At 47.9% G+C, this 24731-nt stretch overlaps 1 protein-coding gene and 1 pseudogene across 1 annotated transcript; one reads left to right on the forward strand and one right to left on the reverse strand.

Annotated features, from left to right (window-relative positions):
- Positions 1–11441: 11441 nt before the first annotated feature.
- LOC119432448 (uncharacterized) lies at positions 11442–12068 on the forward strand (the record flags this gene model as incomplete). Its single annotated transcript, XM_037699611.1, has 1 exon — positions 11442–12068. A coding segment is annotated over one exon (627 nt), but the record flags the coding sequence as incomplete, so codon positions are not given.
- Positions 12069–12311: 243 nt separating this feature from the next.
- On the reverse strand, positions 12312–12827 carry LOC119432449 (uncharacterized; annotated as a pseudogene).
- Between the last annotated feature and the right edge of the window lie 11904 nt (positions 12828–24731).

Here is a 24731-nt window from a genome sequence, read left to right on the forward strand (position 1 = left end):
ACTATATCTATCATATATATATATATATATATATATATATATATATATATATATATATATATATATTGCCACGTGCAACAGAAGGCCTTCAGAGCAAGAAGTACTGCACCGGCAGAGACGAGCACTAGCCAAGAAGATGGCTGACCCCAAAACAAAAACTTCTTCTTCTCTCCTTGCCTGAATACTGGCTCGCGCTTGCCGCAGCTCGTGACCTGGTGGCATTTTCCCCCTGTGAAAAAAAAAAAAAAAAAAAAAAAAAAACGGGCATCGTCCCGATGCTAGCGCTAGTCGACGTAGGTAGAGGGAAAGAAAAAAAAGGGGGGAACGAACATAAAGTAAGCGCAAGTGGGGGGTGTGGGAGAGAAAAATAAAGTACGTCATAAAGTTGAGACGCTGTCGCACTATCGCGCGAAATAAGGTTTGAGTCGTACAACGTGCACAATCTCCGAGTGGTGCCTTCGACGCTGGGGCGACGTGGCACTATCCGGGAGAACCTCGTAGTTCACGTCACTACGCAGCACTTTGTAGGGTCCAAAGTAGCGACTGAGCAGTTTCTCTGACAACCCCTGGCGGCGCACCGGCGTCCACACCCAAACTTGATCGCCCGGGTGGTATTCCAATTGGCGATGGCGAAGATTGTAGCGGCGGGCATCTACGCTCTGCTGTTGCGTGATGTGTAGGCGTGCCAATTGGCGAGCTTCTTCGGCGTACTGCGCAAATTGCTCAGCGTCAGGGGTGAGCAGCGCGTCGTAATCGTGTGGAAGCATCGCATCCAGCATGGTCTGAACCTTCACGTCCATAGACAAGACGAAACGGCGTGAATCGCGTTGTCTCCTGGATGGCAGAGTTGTACGCAAATGTTACGTACGGTAGAACCTGATCCCACGTCTTGTGTTGTACATCGGCGTACAATATATATATATATATATATATATATATATATATATATATATATATATATATATATATATATCAATGAAGCGTTGCATCACGGGATCCGGCAGTGAAACAGGTCAAAGAATGGAAGCAAGAAAAAAAAAATACCAGGGTACGTTTTACTGACGCTGCGGCCGGAGACGTTTCACAGGCCACAGAAGTTGTGTTTGGCACATTCACTTTTTGATTACTTTATTGGCGCTGAAACATCAGCTTAGTGAAGCCAACTTTATCTGAACATACGAATGAATTCTGTGGTTTTACGTGGCAAAGCCACGAGCCTCGGCCAGTGCAGCAGTGAGTAGAATAGACCAGTCATTGTCAAGTTCGCATTTTTTAAGGAAAGGAAGCGTGTAATAGATGAATGCTACAAGTTCAGAAACACTAATTATGCTGTTCGTGAAGACTTTTCTTTGCAAACCCGTATCGCTCGATGCAAACTCGTTGACTTCGCAAAAACCAAGAATGCGCAATTTAATCTAACCCTCGATAATCTAGAACTGATAACATTGTCTACACATACGCCGGGATTCGCCCACATTTCCCACTCCTTCCATTGTAGCAGCTTGCACAAGATGGACACTGTGCAACATTGTACTACCTTTAGGATCAACCAAGGCTGTAATGTTTCTTCACATGAGTATAAAAAAAGAAATTCAGATTCAATGTACATGTTAATCTAAATGATCTAAATGATGGAAAGCTTGTTTGACTTAGCGAGCTAGCAGTAGCGGATATCACAAGAATGGTATGTGGAGAAGCTGTCTCATTGCCTTAAGCTACTGCCTGGGCATTGAGGATGAAGGTGATATGTACTTTTGAGTGAAGAATGCTGACAAGAGGTGTAGGCACAGAGAAGTATGGCACGTATGTTAATACTACATATAAGGTTTATATATTCCTTGTGTAAGAATGGGCACAAAGCTATTTGTGCATACCGCATTAAGCCACGTTGTCCACTCGGCAAAACAGCAGCCACCACAAAGTATGCGGGAAGAGGCAAAGAAACCTTTATATTACATCCGTGTCTTCCCCTTCGTACGCTCCTCCCAACTCTTGTATCATATACGCAGTCACTCGCCATACACAAACACGTTGGTCAACATTGCAATGCTTAGCAGGACCCAAACTAATGCTACATAGCCATTTACCTGCAAAATGCTTCCCGTAACATAAACGCCCACAGTGTATGGTATCTACATACGGTTGAATTTTTCAGGCCATTTGGTGGTAGAGGACGGTGCATTACACAGAATCAATGTTCAGAATGTAGTATGAATGTCACAGCTGTCCCCGATTCGTCGTCGGCGCGAAGTCAATCAACGGGGTAGACAAGCGGTTGGTCGTTCCGTACGCAAGCGAGCACAGTGAAAAGAGTCAGAGTCGGTAGTAAACAAAAAAAAACAAGATATTTATCGCCTGATAAATATACACAAATTGATAAAATAAAATAATAAAAAAGACACAAGACAGACTAAAACACCTGAACTTAATATAACACAATGATGACAGAGAAATAAATACGAGCGATTAACACTAGATATAAAAATGAAACAGTGCGAGGATCAAATACACAAGAATACACTTAACAGCATTTCACTAAAACAAAGTTTAAAATAAATCAAAGTTCCAAAGAAAACAAATGGTGTCATACGCATGGCCGGGTAGCAGCACCAAGTCCATAAACCGTGAAGTCGGTGCACAAAGCTTTCCCGAAGAATGCTGGCGGTCCGATCTTGTTGAGGTGGATGCGAATTGCTGAGCTGGGTTTCCCGGGAGTCTAGATCTGACGACTTCCCTCAAGCAGGTTGAGCTAACTTGAGGTGAACTACCGTGAGCTTCGTTGCAGACGCTGGTTTGACGTCTCGTACGTCAACAAGTTCCTCGGAGTTCCGACGTGGCCAGGCGGCCCCGGGCGATACTGGACTGCACTAGCCCCCCAACGGCTTCTCAGCAGCGCATATGTTCAGCTTCTAGACTCATCAGCAGGGCCCAAAACCTGCGCTTAAATAGCCTCTCCTTTCCCTAGTTCCCTATGTAGGGAAACTGCCGGTATGTAGAGTTCTCCTAATTCATTGCTCCTAGCTCCCAACAGTCTTGGCCGCGCCCTTTTCACCATGGACGAAAAAGGGCAAATTCTCCTCTCTCCCAAGACCAAGGGCCAAGGTCGAACCCGGCATACCACGCAGACGTACACGCACACTTCTGGGTCCGTAATCGGTGTGTCGCGTCTCGAATCGAGATGGCACCCCGTGAGGCCACGACGCCTTGGACGCTCGTAATTCGGTGTGTCGATAATCGAAATTATACGCCGCATAGTGAAGACCCCACGTTTTTGCGGCCGTTAATTCGCGTCAAAAACCCCTCGAACTCTCGAAAATATGCCGCTCCGTGACAATGAGGTACGATATATGGCTGTAAGTTGAAGATGCAAATTATATTAGTAGTTAAAATATAGTAGCCGGTATTGAAACTACACATGCGTTCAAGGCTGAGCCACAGCATGAGAACACGGATGAGCAGAAACACATGGTGGTCACTTGAGTTGGAATTCTGTGTATCTTTACCAACATGCCCAGCTGTAAAGTTTATGTGTAGAATGAGTAATTAATATTATGGTGACTGCAGCACAGCAATGGGCTAGTGGCATAGTGTCGACCTCGTATAGGGGAGGTACTAGGTTAAAAACCTGGAACTGCCATGAATCTCGCAATCAACCCTTATCCCTCGTTTTCCCGCAGCTGCAGGGCACTTGACCACTGTAGCAGTCAGATATGCTGTATTTTGGAGGGTGCCAGGAATCACGAGATCCAGACAGGCTGCCATCGGAAGCCCCTCGGGTCAGGTGATGCCTCAAGTGCTTCCAAATATTTCTAAATGTCCCTATATAAGCATTTCTGGAATGAGGAGCTCTTCAAGAGTCAAGTTGTTCCACACAAAGGAAAACTATCACTAAGAAGCGACCAGTTCCTATTATTTTGTAAGTCAAGCAGGTTGCGTGTATTTGACATTGCTTACTAACTCTTACTTATCTAGCGATCCGATACAATAACCATAGTTATTGTAGTATTCATTCATATATTAGGTAAAAATACATATGATTAATCTGGTAGGAAAGAATTGCCATTTTTCGACAGAGTAGGATGGAGGACAATGTGTCATTCCTTTCTCTTCTTTGTGATCAAGCTGATCAGCTTCAGTACAATGGTAAACATACTGCAGTTCCCTGCATTCACATATGTTTTCAGGCAAAACTATTGTGTGGAGCCATGTTTATGGAAATGCAACGCAAGATAAATGCTACGTCGCATGACTCTTTGGTACTGTTGTTAAATTCTAGATGAATTGTGACCAATCTTAATGTTTGGCTGCTTTTTATCTGGTTCCTGGTGAGTTGTCGGAAGTTCAGGTCAACAGGTACCTTTTTCCTGTCATGTGAAGATACTCGATGAAGATTTTCTGGGAAGTTCGGATTAAAACCCTAGCAGCTAGCATCATACAAGCATGTGAACTTGGAGCTAGTATACATGATACAGAATAGTTCATTTTCGTCTGCCCTCTGTGTTTTTATGACTGGATCCTTTGTTAAGAAGGTAGCAATTAACAGATCCACAGTTTCCTGCTCACAGTCAAGTAGGCAGTGGCTGTCTCGGCGATGCTGATGATATTTCAATTTTTGTGAAAGACAATGTAAGCTACTGTTTATTGCAAACGTTCCGCAAATACGGCTCGCTTTTAAGCACCCAACTTTCTATGTCTAAAAAACCTTGCAAAAAATAAACGTGCAGTATTCTCTTTTTACCTTTCAGTCAGCTTGCCATTTCGCGCAGTGTTAATATACAGGTTAACATACAGTGTTAACATACAGGTTAGGTTACAGAAAGCAATAATAATCGACAATAAGCACTGCTTCGATGGCAAAAAACACGTGAATAATCATTTTATTTTTGGCAACATTTTGGACGTAGTAGGCTAAGCAAATGGTAATGCAGCAACAATGTAACGACTGGATAAAATGAATGACGGGCTCTGCAACAGAACATTTGTGGAAGTTGTGCTGAGCCACTTTTTTCATGCTTTTTCACTAACTCAGCAAGACTACAAGCAGTGACGCATCATGTGTAACTTTCCTGGCTGCTTCGTCATGGGCTCTCTACACTCGAGTTCCGTTGATTCTACCCTGACGGGACCGACGCAATTGATCAAATTATCCGGCGGGTCGAATTAACAAGTTGCAAGAAACGCTAGAACGCCGCTCATTCATTTCGCAGTATGTGCTTGAGTTGAACACGCCTCCGAAACAAACTCGCGCCAACGTTCTGTTTGTCCATTGTATTGACCCTTTTCGCGGCGATCGCGTGGGCGCTGCCACGTTTGATCACGTGGTGACGCGTCCATTGCTTGCCTCAACTGCCTCCGCTGCCTCCTTGTTTACAACGGAAGTGTATGACGCTGGCGCGGCTTAGAAAACCTCTGTTTTCGGAGATATCGCAGACGGTGACTAGGTGGACGACACGAAGCTTTGATCAGAGCTTCAGAGAACATGCAAAAGGCTTTCGGAGCTGATTAATCTATGTCCAAACGGCGCAAGCAGCGTATATGGTGCTTGTTCTAAAAGCGGGGCTAAATTTGTATTCCAAGCTATCCAAACATTCCGCTCATGAATTGAGTCATGCAGGATTAGTGTGTTTTGCTCTTTGTTCTTTACTCGGCAAATATTTTGAAGCAGTGGCTTGTCAGTTTCTGACTCAGTGAAGTTCCTCGGTGCGGCCACTATCTGATTATTTTCTGCTTAATAGCTCGTGGGTGTGCTCAGTTCTGATAGATTTGTTCTTGCTGCGCACAAGGCTTGAAACGTAGCTGTTTGTACATTGTAATACCTTGTAGCAAGTATATATTACAGCTAGTAACTCGCTTACTCTTGTGAAGCGTCACGAAACATTCAGCTTCGACCATTCGTGTGCCATTGGTGTAGTCCGTAATTTATTGTGCGTATACAGTGCGCATATATTCAAGTGTGAGCCCATTCACTTATTCTTGATACGTCGGCGATAGAGTGGGCGTAAGTTTTCCTGCCATTTGGGACAAACGTGCGCGAAACTTACTGTGACAGGAAGAGGCGCTACTCCCTTTGTCCTTGTTTAACAAGTGGTACTCACTCTTGCCGACGTTCTGGGGATGAAGTCCTGTCTTTGAAGGTTATCGATACAAGGCTGGCGGACGAGCAAATTTCTGTATCCTCGAGGAAAGCCGTACATCTCGGAAGTGCCGGTAACACGTTCGGACAGTTGCAGCAGCGGTTCGCGAACTTGGCCACATAGCTTGATTCCATTCCTTAACATGCCAGTCACTATTATTGCAGCCAACTACTGCACACGTCTTCAATACACATGATTTAATCTAGCATGATTGGAGCACAGCGCGTTAGCGAAAACTCAGTTGCATTTCCGACAGCTGATCGCACAGAAGCAAGGTAGAAGCGGTAATGGTTCCGTATTCGTTCGCGGTCGCTGAGGAGACGTGTGGCGTGTAAATCAAGGGGCTTTAGTGGCGTGCCGCCGTGAGCGCCATCTCGTTTCTCTAAAACAAACTGCCTCCGCGAAAAGGGTCAATAAAACTCAAGTAGAAAGGCCTTAAAACTTTGAACCAGAGTAGAAACCCAGCGCTTTCCTGATTTTTTAGAGTGGCAGCCAATTTTCTAAAATCAACTTCCCCGCAGTACAGCATTGTTATGCGGGAAAGCGTATGAATGCCGCAAACGCGTTTTTATTTTCGCACGCGATAGCACAGCGCAAGCAATTTCCGGCTCAATTTCCTTCGAAAACAAAAAGCGCTCGCTGGAATCATGTAAATACCATAATCAGACATTGTGAGCTACCATTATTGCTTAAAAATATTTCTAGGGTGGGTTGAAAAAAGAAGTTTCTGACCGGAGATGACGTTTGTCTAACGCATTCACTGTTCCCAAAGCTCTGCTGAGAGAGAAGCTGCCACTAGAGAGCGTCGTTATACATTGAGATCAGGTGCATGCCTGCGGTCTGGTCAAGTTCCGATTATCTGGATAATGCTAATTTTATGATCCAAATAATGAATGTTTAGCGCCCATGGAAATGCATCTGCGCCGGCCGGGATCTTCGGTCAGTATAGAAATAATCGAAAAATTTAATTAACCGGAGTCCGATTAACGGAAGACTACTGTGTGCACTTTTCTGTACAAGGAGTTCTCATTTTAATATGTAGTTTATTCTATCATTGTGGCAGTGATGCTATATTTAGCATTTAATTGTTCAAGTTATCCATTGTTCAATTAAAAAAAAATTACAAAGCATAGGCACACTTTGAGACTTGAAACATCTGCACGTATAAAGATAGGACACATTAACAGCTGTCCGTTTATCATAAGTTGGCCGTTTTATGTGCATAGCATGCGGTTGCCTTTTGCGAATGTAGTCATTCTGTAAAATAAAGCTGTATTTGTTTCAAATAAATTCCTGAACCCATTGCTTGAGTGTTTTCATGTGTGTTCTGGTTGCGCTTTTGAAAGTGCAGTGAGTGGCTGCAGACTGAAGTGCACGAGACTTCGCTTTATCATACCAGGAAGCGTTTGGCAGTTAGGTTCCACAGACGCACACGTTTTTGTGTATAAACGAATAAAACGAAGAACCGGCCCTTAGCTCATGCATTTTAAAGCCTGTCAGTGTTAACAACAGAGTGAAGCTGCACATATGCAATTTTCTGTAAGATGTGGGGATTGAAGGATTCACCTGTTCTGCCGTCCCCCGCCTATCCCCGCCCGCTCCCACCCGGTTCCAGCGTGGCGCTCGACTCGCGGTGGTTTGCGGTGAGGGAGGGGCGCCGACGTCACGTGCGCCCGCGTTCGGGTGCGAGTTACTGAGCGTGGCTCTCTCATCTTCGGGACCAGCGCAGGGTACGTACATGCTTTCCTCTCGTCCGCCGACCCCTTTTTGACTAGGACTTGAGCTCGCGCACGGTGCCCTTGCCCGTGCGGGGAGCGCGTACTTTGTGCTGATGCATTCCTGACGCTAAGCCGAAGAGCAGTGCCTAGTGCTCGCACGAGGTCGTACCACGCCGAGCCGCGCTTGCCGAAGGCCCAAGCCCAAAGAGATTGCCCGAGCTCTCGCGAGTTGGCCCATTGGTTATCGCGAGGGCAAGTAGCATAGCCGCCGGGACTTCCTAGCGGCGTGTCCCAGCTTGAGCCTGTGCTCTCGCAGCGACGTGCTATAGGCGCCCGCGTCTGTATTTTCGCCCTTGGTGCGGGACCCCCTAGGTTCCCCGCCGCCCGGGCGTTTGTGCAGTGCTGGTGCCGACGGATTCAATAAACGGTTTCCGTTAACTCAGGGCAATACTGTGTTCTTGCGTGCGTCGCTCGATAACACCTTGCGGCCTGAGCTCGCGCGCAGTGGTGCTGGAGGTGATGGCTGACGCGGCCCTGTGTCTCGCTAAGCTCGAACTCGCGGTGGTTGGTCTCCTTTGAGACCTTAAGACCCCACACTGGCGTCCAACGTGAATTCAAAGGCTCATTAAGTCTTTTTGTGCTTAGCCGAGTCAATACGCCTTTGCGAATTGGACTCGCCGAGTTAAGTCTGCTAGGCATAGTGACCTTTGTCCTTTGTTAGTGCTAGCAGACGTCGCGTTGCTCGATAACACGGCCGTGACTCCCTTGGGCAGCGCACTCCTGCACCCTCGCTTGTAACGACCCCCTGTGGGGACGGCAACGCGAGGCGCTACGTACCAGCTCCCTTTTGGAGCAGTATCGTTGTTTGAAAACGGGGCCAGAGCCCTCTCCGAACAATGCACACGAGCACATTCGTCTGCCACGGCATTCCCTTTGGAATGCCAGGCAGTGCGATGTCGCAGCGCTCTCGATCGGCTCCCTGCGAAGTTTACGGAGCGCAGCACGAAAACGGGGCCTTATCCCCATCCGACGTTTGCCCGCTGGCTGCTACTCAATTGAACAGCCAAAACCAGTGGAATGCTGCGGCCCCCTGTGGGGATTACAGCACGGCGACCACGAATTTGTTCATCCATCTTTCTTCGGAGTACATAGAGAGCCACCTTAAATCCGGAGATCTATCCGGAGAGGGAAATTCAAATCAATTGTAATAAATGCAATGGCATCATTACTCTTGACCATATGCTTTGGCAGTGCCCTGCGGTCTTCGCAGACTGTGACAAGGAACAAGAATGGTGGCGGCAAATGCTACGAAGTGAATCACTCTCTGACCAATTACGGGCAGTCCAGGTGGGAGCGGCCCGCGTCAACCCAGGGTTGACCTTCAGGACTCAATAAAGTTCTCCATACCATACCATACCATAGAGAGCCAAGTAATGTTCTCGAAAAAGAACATCACATCACACCTATATAGTTCTGATGAAGCCCGGTGCAACAATTGAAAAAGACAGCAGGTGCAGTTGCCTGATTTTGACAGAAGTTTAGTGATCCCCCTTAATCCTGCACATTGTTTTTCAGCAAGTCTCCCGACGCTGATGACGGCATTGACATGGAGCCAGAACTGTCAACGGGCAAGCATTTGCCAAGCCCTGCATCAGCTGCAGTTGTAAATGCCCACCCAGCGGATGCCTTGACAAGAAAAAGGAAGAAGGACAGCACATCATTGAATGCTCTTTTAACCGAATTTAAGAAGGCAAAGAAAGAGCGGGCCGAACGCTTTCACAAGAAAATGTCCTTGTTAGAGCGGCTGGTAACAGCTGTCGAGAAGGTTGCCACAACGGCTTCTCAATAAAAATTTCCAAGAAGAACACTGATACTTATGTGTGTGCGTATTGTGTATTATTATCAGACAACACAAGACAACCATACAAAGTAGCCTAGGACTTGCAGGTCCCAAACGTCTCGATTCTTTATCTTTCACAAACGTTTTCTCGGAAAGTATATTTGCAGCATTACACAGAGTGAAGCAAAACTTATCTACATAAGTACTGCTAGTGGCACAAATGAAATAACTATAACACATCGAAAAAGGCAGAAACATATGCACTTCTGTGTTGTAGCACTGCTTTTCGGCAATTGCTTTTCGCAGGCACTCGCTGTAGCCTGCCACACTGCGGTCAACAACATGGCCACTGTCCTCATCATTTCCGACTTCCTCCAGATCCAGGAGTTCCTGCAGCTCTTCGAAGAAATCTCTCTCCTCATTGCATAAGTTGTGCAGGACGCATGCGCCCATGATTATAAGGCAGCACTGCTTGATGCTGGCTGCGTCCACCAAGTACAGCCTGCGAAATCGCTGCTTAAGTATTCCAAATGTCACCTCAATGTCAACTCGCTGCTGGGAATGGGACTTGTTATATTTCCTTTTCCAGGAGGGGAAGCTCCGCTGTGTATCCTTCCTTGTAAGGCGTCAAAAGCCATGGTCGCAACGGATAGGCTGAATCCCCGAGGATGTAACCATTGCTGCATTTCGATGCTGCAGCTTCAAAAAAGGGGCCTTCGCGGAGCACCCTGGCGTCGTGCGCCGAGCCGGGAAATCCAACGAGCAATCTATTTTTTAGCTCAGTGTTTACCGATGAACTCCCAATCCCGCCAAGTGCGCAGGCTGGTTCTATAAATGTCACCAAGCATGGACGACATTCTGGTTACTCACGAAGGAATAGAAAAAGCTATTGACCGTTTGCCAAATAATTCAAGTCCTGGTCCTGACGGTATTTGCCCCAAACTGCTCAAACTAACTAAATCAACTATAGCCCGCATTTTCACTGCATTATTTCAACAGTCTATTGACACAGGTTGCGTGCCTGATGCATGGAAAATTGCTCGCGTTATACCTATATTTAAATCTGGAGACCGTTCTGCCCTCACAAATTACAGACCTATCTCATTAACAAGCATACCATGTAAAATTCTTGAACACATAATTTCATCTGCAATAATGAAGTACTTAGACCAGCACAACTTCTTTTTTCAAAACCAGCACGGGTTCTTGCGTGGACGTTCCTGCGAATCACAGTTATTTGAACTGACGGCTGACCTTCACGACGCTTTACACAACCTCATTAAAATAGACGCTGTATTCATTGACTTCGCAAAAGCGTTTGATAAGGTGGCTCATAATCGTCTTATACTGAAACTGGATAACCTTAATATAAACAGGAATGTGATGAACTGGATCGTCAGTTTTCTAGCTAACCGACAGCAGTTTGTTTCTGCAAATGAACATTGCTCCACACTAATACCTGTAAAATCTGGCGTGCCTCAGGGATCGGTGCTTGGACCAGCACTGTTCCTTATCTACATTAATGATTTAAGCAATAACCTTACTTCCACTGTTCGGTTATTTGCTGACGACTGTGTTATTTATAGAAAGATTAATAATTCTGATGACACTAATTTCCTGCAGTCGGACCTTGATGAAATCGCTAAGTGGTGTGAAAAATGGCAGATGGGTATAAACATCTCCAAAACAAAAGCAATGACTTTTACCAAAACCAGTGTACCCCATACTTGATCTTATACTATTAATAACGCGGCCATTGAAAAAGTGTCCACAGTGAAATATTTAGGCGTTCACATTTCTTCAGACCTGACGTGGCACCAGCACATCGATCACATAAGTAGCAAAGCGTCCAAAACCCTCGGCTTTGTCAGGCGCCACCTGTATTCCGCAAACCAGGCGACCAAGGTTTTAGCATACATTACTTTAGTTAGACCGCAATTGGAATATGCCGCTATCATTTGGAATCCGGATCAAGAATACCTCAACAACAAACTCGAATCGCTACAGAATAAGGCTGCTAGATTTGTCATGAAAAAATATTCTCGTTACTACAGCGTAACTGATATGAAATTATCTCTAAATTTATGCATGCTCAAAAAAAGAAGACTAGTTGCACTGCTATCTCACTTTCACCGACTATATCATAATCCCTCGGCATTCACAGAAGCTCATATTAAACCGGCCCTTCGCGTCTTTCCCCGATTAGATCACCCTTTTAAAGTGCAGCCAAAGTTCGCTCGTACTAAACTTATGCATCAGTCACCACTATTCCTTGCCATCTATCATTGGAACAGACTGCCAGCTGAAATCGCTTCCGAGAACAATCACGATGCTTTTGTTAGTAAACTGAAGTGCTGGATGCATACAGATAAATAAAAAGCCTTTCCACGACCTATATGTTTAGCTTCTAATTCAAACCTGTATTTGTGTATTTCAATCTTGTATTTGTATATCTCAATCTTGTAGTATTTGTGATCATGTATCTTGTATTCCGTGTAGAATTTCTTCCTTTTATTGCTCGTGCTATGTATAATGTTCATTATTTGTTGTTTTTCTCAAGCCCCTATGTAATGCCTGTAAAAGGGCCTTTAGGGTACATGAATAAAAAAAATTTTGTTCTCATGGTTGCATATGCTCATGGTCCACGCAGCCAATGGTGTTTCGTGGCCCCTTCCCAGCGCTCTTTATTAAGAAGCCACCCTTGCTGCGTTCTTGCTGTTGCTGGTCCGGCCACGCGATCACTTCTTCAGCCATACTATCTAAAAGGTTCAGCATCCTCTCAATGCATGCGTGCACAGATGACTCTGTAACATCAAGTCTGTCTGCAATTGAGTACATGCTGCACTGGCCCCCGAGATAGCTCAAAACGATGAGACACGTTTTTTCGGCACTGATTCGTGCGTGCCCGCCGCGAGATTCTGGGAAGAACTGAGATGCTTGATAGCGGTCTGCAAGACAGTTAAAGGTCTTGCGTTACAGTCGGAAGAGCCGCTTAATCTCAAACGCAAAATAGCTGCCAACGACGTCGTCATGGTATCATGGAATACGATTTCGGTCTTTCCTCGCCAGCTTTACGGCCAACATTGCGACCAAGTCATCGAACTCCTCATCACTGTCCGAGTCCACAAGGTCCATGGCTACTTGAAGGACAGTTGACAGTGTGGCACAGTTCATCGTCGTCATCATCACACACACACAAACACACACACACACACACAAAACAGATCTTACCAATTTTTTCTACGACAACCGCAAACAGCGCAAGACAAATAACACAAGTCACATAGAAATTCACCAGCGCGTAAACAACGGGCGACACGACGCAGAAGGCCTGCACAGCACCTGCACCGTGGCATTCGTTTCTCCGTGGCGCTAGTGCCTCGCTGCAGCTGCACCACTGAACTGGCGCTGCAAAAGTGCGGTACTCGCCGTGCACCACCGTGAACTTGGTTCAAGTGGTGCAGCCGAATCGAACAGACCCATGCTTTCCTCTCGTCCGCCAGCACCTTTGTGACTAGGACTTGAGCTTGCTGCACGGTGCCTTTGCCCGTGCGGGGAGCGCGTACTTTGTGCTGATCCTTTCCTGACGCTGAGCCGAAGAGCGGTGCCTATGTGCTCGCGCGAGGTCGTACCACGCCGAGCCGCACTTGCCGAAGGCCCAAGCCGAAGGAGATTGCCCGAGCTCTCGCGAGTTGGCCCAATGGTTATCGCCAGAGCAAGCAGCATATTATAGCCTGCCGGGACTTTTCCTAGCGGCGTGTCGCAGCTTGAGCCTGTGCTCTCGCAGCGACGTGCTATAGGCGCCCGCGTCTGTATTTTCGCCCTTGGTGCGGGACCCCTTTGGTTCCCCGCCGCCCGGGCGTTTGTGCAGTGCTGGTGCCGACGGATTCAATAAACGGTTTCCGTTAACTCAGGGCAATACTGTGTTCTTGCGTGCGTCGCTCGATAGCACCTTGCGGCCTGAGCTCGTGCGCAGTGATGCTGGAGGCGACGGTTGACGCGGACCTGTAGCTCGCTAAGCTCGAACACGCGGTGGTCAGTCTCCTGTGAGACCCTAAGACCCCACAAAGTACGCTTATTGCTGCTAAAGCCTCTTGCATGTGCATAGTATGTGCATGCAGGGCTGGCTATGCCTTGGAAGAGCCCTGAAACAGCGTTCACCACACTGCTTGCTACATCATCGCAGTGTTTTTCAATCTAGATCTCTAGAACTTCAGCAGCATATTCGACAGATATTTCGGCATGTTTGATGCACTTCTGGTCAGGTACTTTTCCTCCTGTAGGCCGCCTCGGGCGGCATTTCAGGAACAGTACAGCATATTTCGAAATCTAAGCTTAGAACGACAGTAAGCTGAGCTAGTTGGTAAGGATTCATAATGCAAAAAAAAAGGTAAGGCGTGCAGACACGGACGCAAGAGAAGTGGACAACACGGCGTCCACGACAACATGACAACAAGGCGTTCGTGCTGTCCACTTCTCTTGTGTCCGTGTCTGCACGCCTTACCTTTTTTGCATTATGAATATTTCGAAATCCCCTCGCGGTGCTTCCCAAGCAGGTTCTACCAGGAAGAGCGGAGAGGGGCAGAGTAATTGGACATTGCATGGTGCGGCAAAATACCTTCAAATACTGCTGCTTCTCGCATTCATTTACAATGCAATGCTTGTGTACCTCAACATGGAGTTACCCCGTTTTACTAAAATTGACTTCTCAGTTATTCTAGCAGAATGGTGTGGCTATCTATGATCGCTGTATAAAACTGGGGCAAACATTTCACGTGTAAAGCTGACATAACTGTAATGAGTCACCTGCAGTCATCCGAAATGTGTAAAATCGGAAGAATGGACCGAGCTCATTTAAACATTGCGGAGTTTAAGTATTCCTGGCACATTTTTTTTTTCTTTTGCGTGTGTAGCTCTCAATCAGTTAATTACAATATGAAACGTCAAATTTCTTACAATATGAAACGTCAAACATCTAAAGCAATTATAGTGCGTTAAGACAACAGGAGTGAGTGAGTGAGTGAGTGAGTGAGTGAGTGAGTGAGTGAGTGAGTGAGTGAGTGAGTGAGTGAGTGAGTGAGTGAGTGAGTGAGTGAGTGAGTGAGTGAGTGAGTGAGTGAGTGAGTGAGTGAGTGAGTGAGTGAGTGCGAACTTTATTGAAAATGTCCGGAGATTTGGGCGGGGTTGGGCCACAATCACCCCAGCCTAGGTGACGGCCTTGAGTCCTTCGACGCGGACGGCTTCCTCGGCGTGCCGGACGCAGATGATCCGCGAGGTCCTGACTGAGCAGGGCCGCCTCCCATCGCACCCCGCGGTTCGAGACTGCCACGTCTACCCGGTTCGTCGGGACTCCTGCTACTCGCTGCCGGTGCATTCCCACAGCACGTGCTGCAGTGTTGCTCTGGCTCCGCACGCTTTACATTCGTCGGATGAATAAAGGTCTGGGTAGCAGAGGCGAAGGATCGCCGGGTTCGGATACGTGCGTGTCTGCAGTTGTCTCTAGGCAACCGCCTGTTTCTTGTTTATTGTGGCGTGCCGTGGTGGGTATTTGCATCGGTTCAATCTGTAGTGTTGCGTGATGTCTCTGGAAGTGGTCATGCGATCCCCCCCCCCTCCCCCACGTCCACTCCCGCATCGCTCTTGCGGTGGGCGAGACGTCGGGATTGTGAAGGGCGCCGCGCCTTGGCAGTTAAGTACTCGAGCCGCGGCGTGGGCCGTACCGTTGCCCGTGAGCGGAGGGTCTGTGTGGGCGGGGGTCCATACGAGGAAACTGTCGTTCTTGTGGCAAATGTTGCCGTCGGGAATTTCGAGTATGCGGGCCGCTTCCCGGGAGATCCGGCCGCTAGCGTATAGTTGCGTATCGCCGCCTGCGAGTCGCTTATCACCTCGGCGTCCGTGGTGGCTACCGCGAGGGCTATCGCCGCTTCTTCGGCCGCCTACGTCTCTTCCGTGCGTATCGTCGCGCTTGCGACGTAGGTTCCTCTGTGGTCCGTGATCGCGACCGCGAAACCGCGTGGCCGCTCGTAACGGGCCGTGCCTACGTAAACCGTTTCTTTACTGTTGCCGTATTTCTTTTCCCGGTCTTGCGCGCCTGTTGCGCCGGCCGACGTGATGCGTCGGGTGCATGTTCTTGGGCAACGGCAGAACGACGACGCGCTCGCGAATCGGTGTGGTTATCCCGACCTTTTCGCCGTGTTGCGTGTGGTAGCTGATGCCCAGCGTCTCGAGGATGTGTCGTCAAACGCTCGTACTGCGAGACGTCTAGGGTATTGTGTAACCCCAGCTCGAGAAATTTACCCGTGCTAGTATTGATCAGTAGCCCGATGGCGCGTTTATACAGGCCTTGCGGATCAGGTGGCATAGCTTGGTTCGTTCGGCCGCCGCCCACTTGAGGTAGGAAGTGACGTACGTTATGCGGCTGGTTACGAACCGCTGTACCAGGCGGATCGTTTTGCTTTCCTTCATTTCACTATGTCTATTTGTGACGCGTGTAGCAAAACAATGATGGCTATTAAACCACGATCCGGACGTCTGACTCGTTCATCTTCTGGTAACAACTGAGCGAGCAGCGCCCGTAGCCGCTGCTCGTGCTCGACGCACCTTCTCCTTCTTTATTTGAAACACACTCCCGCGGCCGACAAAATTGCTAAAGGCTGCCGGCTTCAAGAAGGTAAACCCTTTGAACGGGACACCTTATCACGGAGTCGGACGCCGGCTTCAGATAGAACGCTCGAGCGACGCCGTCGCGACCAGGAAGCAGTTCCGCCACCCGGGCCACCTTCCACAGGATAGGCGGCGAATCGACGTCGTGCACCAAAGCGACGTCTCCGACTTGAAGTCGTGGTAGCAGCTTGGATGTCGCCTCGTGTACAGAGCACAGAAGCAGCAAGTATACTCCTTGCGCCAGTGCTTCTACAGATGGTCTGTCAAAGCTTGTCGGTGTATGCTTCGACATAAGGGCCATTTGGGATTCATGTTTAGCTTCAGGATTATCTTGCACTCTAAGGGTGTCGAGACGCCACATATAGAAGAGATGTCCACGTCTAGTGAGGCGTCGTTTGCCGCAGGCTCTCGACAGCAAGGGAGAGTGATGTGGTTTGTACTGCGGAACCTTTGGATAAATCGTGGAGTGTTCCCTGGATGGTCCACCCAAAAAGGGTTTCCACTGCCGTAACGTGTGGCGATAGTCGAGTTATCTGTCCGGTTACAACCTCCCAGTAGAGGTCGGCGCCTATCAGTATGCTGATCTCGTCCTCCCGGAAAGTCGTCGCCTCGGAGCGTGCATCAGCGGGAACAAGGTTTCGGCCCCACTTGTAATGTAGCGAAAACAGCGACGTGGATTAGACCCGGACCCGGACGTCTGACTCGTTCATCATCTGGTAGCAACTGAGCGAGCAGCGCCCGTGGCCACTGATCGTGCTCGGCGCACCTTCTCCTTTATTTGCAACAATGCGTTTCAGCAACCGGATCGTTTCATCGACCGCGCGCTCAAGATTGCGTACGGTTGCGCTGACCGTTGGCCGACAGGTGCATGCCCAGTACCCTAATGTCATGAACTTGCGCGATGACGGTGCCATACCATGTGACCACCCTAATTTATCTGTCCGCGCGCGCGGCTGCGGAATCGGCGTTCTTGAGTTTAAGGCCCCTGCGCGTGGGTCTGTCGAGCATGGAGCAAAGCCCGGAGGAGCTCCGATGCTCTGCCGCTTTCCGGAAACTATGCCTTCTGCGCCACAAACTCAAAACTGCCCCGCCTATAGTGTTAAACTACTATCTTACTTTTCCTTAATTAGGCCAAAACTTGAGTACGCTTCGCTTCCATAGTTTGGGATCTCACACAAAAATTAACATTAAGAACCTTGAAAGAATTCACAAGAAAAGTAGTCCGATTTATTTACAGTAAATTTAGGGCTACTGACTCCCCCACTGCATTACTAACCGCAAACAGCATTGAACTATCACAAATTCAAAGCAAGAAAAGTCGACTAGAGTTTCTTTCAAACTTAATTAATCATAGGTTAGCCTTAGACACCGCAACATTACGTATCCCCCTTGATAAGCAAAGCCACTCGACGCCACTACTCTCATTCGCTAACACCAATTTTCGCAAGGACTGACACTTTCCGGTACTCTTTTTTTTTTTTCCACGTACAATAGCTGGCTGGAATTAAACTGAAGCATATCCCCAGCGCAAGTGACCTGTATACCACTTGTGTAATTAATGGTGTTATTTCGTGTATTAGTTTAAGAGTTGTTAAATTTTCTTAATCGTCTACATTATGAAGAAAGAAATTGCGTGAAAAGCGTGTTACAAACTTGTTTCATCCTGTTCTTTTGTGTAATTAATGTTGTGTATTCTGCTCCTCCTGCTTGGACTTCTTGTCCGCAGTTTTTCTTTTTTAAAATTAAAATAAATAAATAAATTTGGCCGTGGAGCATTCGAGGCCCGTGTCGCGGAGGTACTCGATCCTGCACCGCGTCAACTGCAACGTTTGCTCTACGTAGCCGTCATTTCCCTCAGCAACCCAGAGGGTGATGTCATAGGCGTACAAGCTGTGTTGGAGGCCTTATATTTCCGCTATTTTCCACGGTAACCCGAGAAGCACGAGCTTAAAGAGCATGGCCAAGATGACGGAGTCCTGCGGCGTGCCCGTGCAACGCATGACTATGTCTTGCGATTCCAGTCCGCCGATCGCTATGCGGGCCCGTTGACCCGTAAAGAAGTCCCGTACGTAGTCGTACGTTCTCTCGCCCAGTCCCAACGCTCGTATGCTTTCAAGTATCGCGGCGTGTTTAGCGTTGTCGAACGCCTTTTTGAGGTCGATCCCGAGTATCGGTTTGGTGGATCGCGTGGGATTGTCTACGATTTGGTGTTTGAGTTGAAGTAGTTGGTAAGGCGAGCGAGAACTGCATGTTCCATGACCTCGCCGACGCAGGATGTCAGGGATATCGGTCGAAGATTGTTGATCTGTAGCCGTTTTCCTGTGGATCGTGATTATGCGTGCCGTTTTCCACGAGCTCGGTATCGCGTCCGCGTTCCAGCATCTCGTTCATGTAATCCGTATCCCGTTCTATCGACTCGTCGTCCAAGTTAGGGAGCGTTTTGTTGATTATCCCGTACGGGCCCGGCACCAATTTTGTGTTGAGCTTGAGCAGTACCGCCCTCACCTCTGCAACGCTGAAGTCTTCGTCTAGCTTCGAGTTACGCTCCCCATCCGGCACATACGCTGGTTGCGCGACGGTGATAGGTGCCTTGACGTAACGGGTTCGCACGGCTTCTAGAAAGTCTGCAGACGTGCCTTCGTAGTCGTGTACTAATCTGCCGATATTATGCGCGTGCGGTGTTTTGATCTCCTCCGGATCCAAGAGATGCCGGAGGAGGGGCCGCCTCTTGGCCATCCTAGCTGGTTCTCCATGGCGTTGCACATCTCCTCCCATTGCGTTTTGCATACCTGTATGGCGTGGTCCTCTATGTCCATGTTTAGCCGTGCTATGCATCTGCGTAGCGTTCAGTGTGTCATTGACGCGTCCACCTGTCTTGCAGGCTGCGCTTGCTTCCCACATGTGTAGGAGTTTGCTATCTATCACCTCGAGGTATGCTTACGGTGGGATTTCCCGCGTTGCCGCTTCTACGTCCACCCTGAGCGTCGCGGTCCAGCTCACGATGTCTTCGATAGCCGCGCTGCCGCGATTCTACTCTTCCCGGACTTTGCGAAACGCGTCCCATTCCACCAGCCGATGGTGGTTGCCTTTGGTGCCGTCCCGATGACGGCGGTGGTGGTGGTGCGGTCCTGCGTCGACCTGGATCTCGATCACTGAGTGATAGCTACCCAGGTCCTTTAGCGTGTTGTGCCACCGCGCGGCAGCGACGTTCTTGGTAAATGTGAGGTCTGGCGAAGTGTCCGCTCGTACGCTGTTGCCCTTGCGTGTTGGCGCGGATGGGTTCGTAACGAGCTCGATCCCCTGGTTCTGCGCATCCTCCCACAGGCGCTTACCCTTCTGCGTTTCGTACCCGTACTCCCATGCCGCGTGGGGCGCCTTGAAATCACCCGCGATGAGTAAGGGCCCGTCGCCGGCTGCCTCGCGCGCATTTCGCAGAAACGTGCTTATGAGGTGTTTGCCTTTGGGTCTGCTGTACACATTCAGCACAAACAGGCCGCGCCCTTTCGCCCTTTCATCAGAATAAGCTCTACAAGTACGTGCGGTATCCTAACGTTCTTGAGTCAACAGGAAGCCACAAGATTTTTGTTGTGCACTGTTCCTATAGAAACAATATACGGCAACAACAAAATAGTTCAGCCTACTGAAGAATTCATTCATAACCCTTGTGAATTTGGCAGGTTTATTATTACAGGAGGATATGAAGGCCATGCATCTAATAATTTATCCCCAAACCTTATCAGTGTGGCATCACGAATTTCAAATCATTTTTATTTTGTCATTTGCCAGAGTAAAAGTTCTCTAAACCTGCTAGGCGGAGTGTTAGGTTCCTTTCGAATGCAGCATAGGCCATCTTAAGTGAACAAGACACATCTTTACTGATATGCAATTACGTAGATCAAAGCAGATGCTATTGAATTGCACGTGACAGTGTTTGCAGTGGGAACTTATGGATGGTGTTACCCAGAAGGCAGTTTAAAGATTAATGCACAAGGTAGCTATAGCGTATGAAAAACAGCACTTCATTAATTTTTAGACACCCCAGACCTTCAGCAGGGCTTGAGCTAATGCTGGTCGTAATCTATAATTTTAACCATATATCCGTTATCATCACATTACTTTTATGCTCTTACAATATATTACCGCTGTGTACAATCAAAATCTCTGCCGAGGACAGCAGAAATAGTATGATTGGAAACTGCAGAAATCCAATCTGCAGAGGTGGCTGGCTGATTGCAGTATGAGGTGCTTTGTGAGCTGGCATTGATGTCTGTAAATCTCAACTGCTCTGCAAGCATACAAAATGGGCTTTGGGATACACTCTTACCACAATAAGAGCGACTATAATGTCTGGTGCCTGTGAAATATGGCACACACCTATGCCGAGGGATTGGCCAGGATTCTCCGCGAATACAACAGCAAATAGCTTCATATCCCCACTAACTTGATAGTATATAATACCGATTTGTAACAAACATAAACGAAAAAGTAACAAAATAGCGAACAGCCCTACTTATGATTAAACCACAAGGGGAAAGATGGAAGCATTTGCGTTAGCCCTTTCACTACCGAGGACGAGTCAGGCTTGTCGTTGGAATTTGTACCACTCCTATTGAGATCATGATCAGCCCGTCTGCACTAAAACCTGGAAACACAACTGTTTCAAGGATTTAGTTTGGACGGGCCCAGAGAGAGGAAAATCACTATGCAAAACAATCAACGCATAGAGCTGTGGCTCCCATGCTCTTTCTCAGTAGGAGCAGCACAATTTTCTGCGACATGCTTGGCTCATCCTTGGTAGTGAAAGGGTTAATGGTATGAAAAAAGTTACTTAATACGTCATCCTCCCAGTAGCAACAATATGGTTATGCACAAACTAACATATTCTTCAGGCGCACCACAGGCTGTTCACACTATTATCTGCAAGATTCTAAGGCCAACATTAAAAAGGGGTAGCTGACAAAATTTTTTTCCTGCTGGATACCTTCAGCGGAAAAGGAGAAAGTTACTCTATTCCATATCCTCACATTAAACACTTAACAGCATTGTTACAAGCCATTCTCGCAAATTGAAGAAGGCACCAGCAAGGTGATGAAGACAATTGACGAAGCACTCATTTTGTTATTTCCGTCGCAATACAAACCAGCACTTACTCATTTGAAGGTGTAAGTGCAGAATTCGACATTTTAGAGCACTAAATGGCACCGTGTAGTGTTATGAGGAAGACTGAACAGACATTCCAGGGAAATGCGAAACTTTTGTAAACCAGTACAGAAAGGAGGGTTGAACTGTTGCGGTCAACAGAACTTGGCCAGTCAGAAGGGTAAGTTTAAATGCAAAAAAACCTACAGGCCCACTATGCAATACTTTTGCCGAACCATCCGAACCTTCAATGTGTGTGAGTCCACAGTGACCAGGAAAAGAAAAAAGAAACATTTCTTGAAGATCGAATAAAAAAGAAATGTTGCGCCAGTTCAGAAATCAATCTTTTGTACTTTCTAGTGATACACGAATAGAGACAGTCTGCGAGCACAATTACATGCGACACATACTTATATGGCAGTGCTGCAGGGCAAATACCGCTCTCATACTTCTGAGAGGCGTCAGTTACAATACAGAGCTGGAAGAAAAACCTTGCATATACTTTTTTCAGAAGTCCAAGCATCTGACCGGTAAGTAGCTTAGCATGATCGACTAGGGGAAATTTAATCAATTGTGCAAATACCACAACATCCAAAATAACTGGCACACTGCATTGATTCCAGCTGACAACTAATTTTGTTAAAAGCCTCTGTGAGTTAACACAACCTGAGGTAGCTTAAATCTAGGTCACATCGAATCAAAAACGTGGAATCGAAAAACATAGCGGTGAATATGTAACACTGAAATTGGCAATCTCGTGGATATGAGCTAATACCTAATTTTAAGAGGTTTGCTCGAAAGCAATACCTTCATGGCCGTAACGCTGCTGCCCATCGCGAGTCGTAAGCACAAGAAAACGCGGACTAAAAAAATTAAGAAATAAAATAAGTTGCATGACGAACAGACACTTCGTCGATATATGAAGCGGATCGTTAGTCGATATCAAGAAATGTGCAGTGGATAACAACGAAACATGTGGTAAACGACTGACTGATGGAAGAAAGGCTCACAGCATAAGTTTTTCACTAATTAGTCCAATGATGTTGCGCGTATTCGCGCTATTAAATCGCCCGCTATGCGCAGCAACCGCACTCGAGTGAAGTCGCCAACGCAGCGACGCGCCGTTTATTATTTCAGGATCACGAAAAACAGAGTATTCACCTAAGTACAACGGTGGTATTGCTGTCGGCAAGCCGTTAATTCACATATGGCGAAAGCAAATGTCACAGAGTCCAAGCCCACGACTGCGCATTTCGAACTGCACTCGCATGAATGTCGCGCACGTTTCGGCCCTTCTGACACCCAAACAATGTCGCAGTTTCGCCCGGAAGGCCAAGCATCAATTGCGATAGCAAATTAGTAAAGAGCTATAAGGAGTATACGGTTAGTAGTTTTTTGGGCTGCATAAACTTGACACACTCGCTTACTAACGGAATTAACAAGCGTGGTGTCAGCGCGCACAAGCAAACATGAATAGACTCGATGACCGCAGACAACCACTGTCCAAACAGGGGCGTGGGGGAGCGCGGCCGCCGCAGCGAGCCAAGGTTCGTGTGGTCCATCGCTTCAACGGAAACTGGGCGGCGTACGCGCAGCGCATACAAAGGTCAGAGCCGTGTGGAGATCGCTTTCAAGATACGGTGCACGCGACAACACCGACAGCCGGCACAGACGCGAAGTACAAGAACTCATTTGTTAGCAGAGTAGAAGCCGCCCCCCCCCCCCTCCCTCCCTCCCGCGCTGCCTTCCCGCTTCGCTCCTTTCGCGTGGGAGATTACGTCGCCAGTTACCCGTATGCCCGGCTGCAAGATACGCATTTGGTACCGCAATACAGCGTCGCGCCCCCCTCCCTCCCTCTCATACCCCCACGGCCTTTCGCGCGACGGAAATCGCGTTTTCGATCCGCTCTACGTTTGCTCTCCTTGAAGGCGCGCGTCCCCCGCGCGCTTTCACTCGCACATACGGCGCGCGGCGACGATTTTATCGCCTTTGGACTTTATACGGAACCTCACGGCGACGACGACGGTGACGCCGACGGCAGAAATCCGCTTGAAGTGTCCATATAATTGCTATTTCAATAAAAAAGCGCGCCCAGAGCGTCCTGCAGCCGGCAAGACGGCAATGACTAATCTACGTTCGAGATAAGCTATTTCAAAAAGCAAAAGCAAACAACGATCAGACGTCACATCCTGTAAAATTAGTTGTTCTCATTTCACACCTTCTCTCAGCTAACGCATGTGCAGCGACCCCGGAGCCCTCGGGGAAGACGTTCACGCTGAACCGCCGAGGAACCGCCATGTTTCGAACGTATGAGATTCTATGAAACCTTCGCTACCAGGTATATTTACCTCGGCATTCCTTTCTCGCCTCATCCAAGCCTCAGCAACAGTACTGGAGCGCTCGAAAGCGTCCTCGATGCATGAAAAGCGCTCGGTTGCGAACGCCGCGGTGCGGACAAGGTGCCGGCACGCCCACCACTGAACTTATTACGCTTTCTCCGTGGGAATGGGCCGGCCGGAATAAAACCTGCCGGCGCGCGCAATCCCGGATTCATCGTCGCCGTGATCTTCATATTATGTGTGGTGTTTTATGGCGCAAGGGCCAGTTACGGCCAAAGAGCGGCATGCCAGTGTTTGTGAGTTTGCAGTGGAGCGATGAATTCTGAGAAGTAGATGAGGCGTGGCTGTACAGGGGCCTAAAATAGTCGCTGTAAAGTGCGTGAAATATACATGTACTGAGATCATGGCAATGACTAATGAGGTGTACTATGAAATGAAGAATGCATTGAGGAAGAATTATGCGATTTACAAAATACAACAGGTGCAAGAATTGGCCAGAAGCACAAGTGCCTAAACAGAGCCCTTGAAACACAAGGGCCTGGAGGCATGTGCTAAAAAAAAATAAACTATCACAGCGGCATCGTCTGGAGAGAGGGTGCGCTACGAACTTATTGGGCTAATAACATGCAGGATCACCTCGTTCAAGAAATCGACGACTGCTTTGGCATTAAAAAGCGGTTCTTCACCAAGAAACATAATGGGATGAAGAGGGACATGATATCGGTACGCTTGTGGAAAATATTTTTTTATCTCTGTTTCGGCTTCCCGACACTCCAGGAGGACGTGGAGGACGGTCAGCCTCTCAACCACATCTACCACAAGTTGGCGGTCATCACCAGTCAGCAAAAAACTGTGGGTGCCATATGTATGCCCTATTCTTAGACGACAGAACAGGACA

This window comes from Dermacentor silvarum, chromosome 11, assembly GCF_013339745.2.
Source record: "Dermacentor silvarum isolate Dsil-2018 chromosome 11, BIME_Dsil_1.4, whole genome shotgun sequence".
Classification (NCBI taxonomy): Eukaryota; Metazoa; Arthropoda; class Arachnida; order Ixodida; family Ixodidae; genus Dermacentor; species Dermacentor silvarum.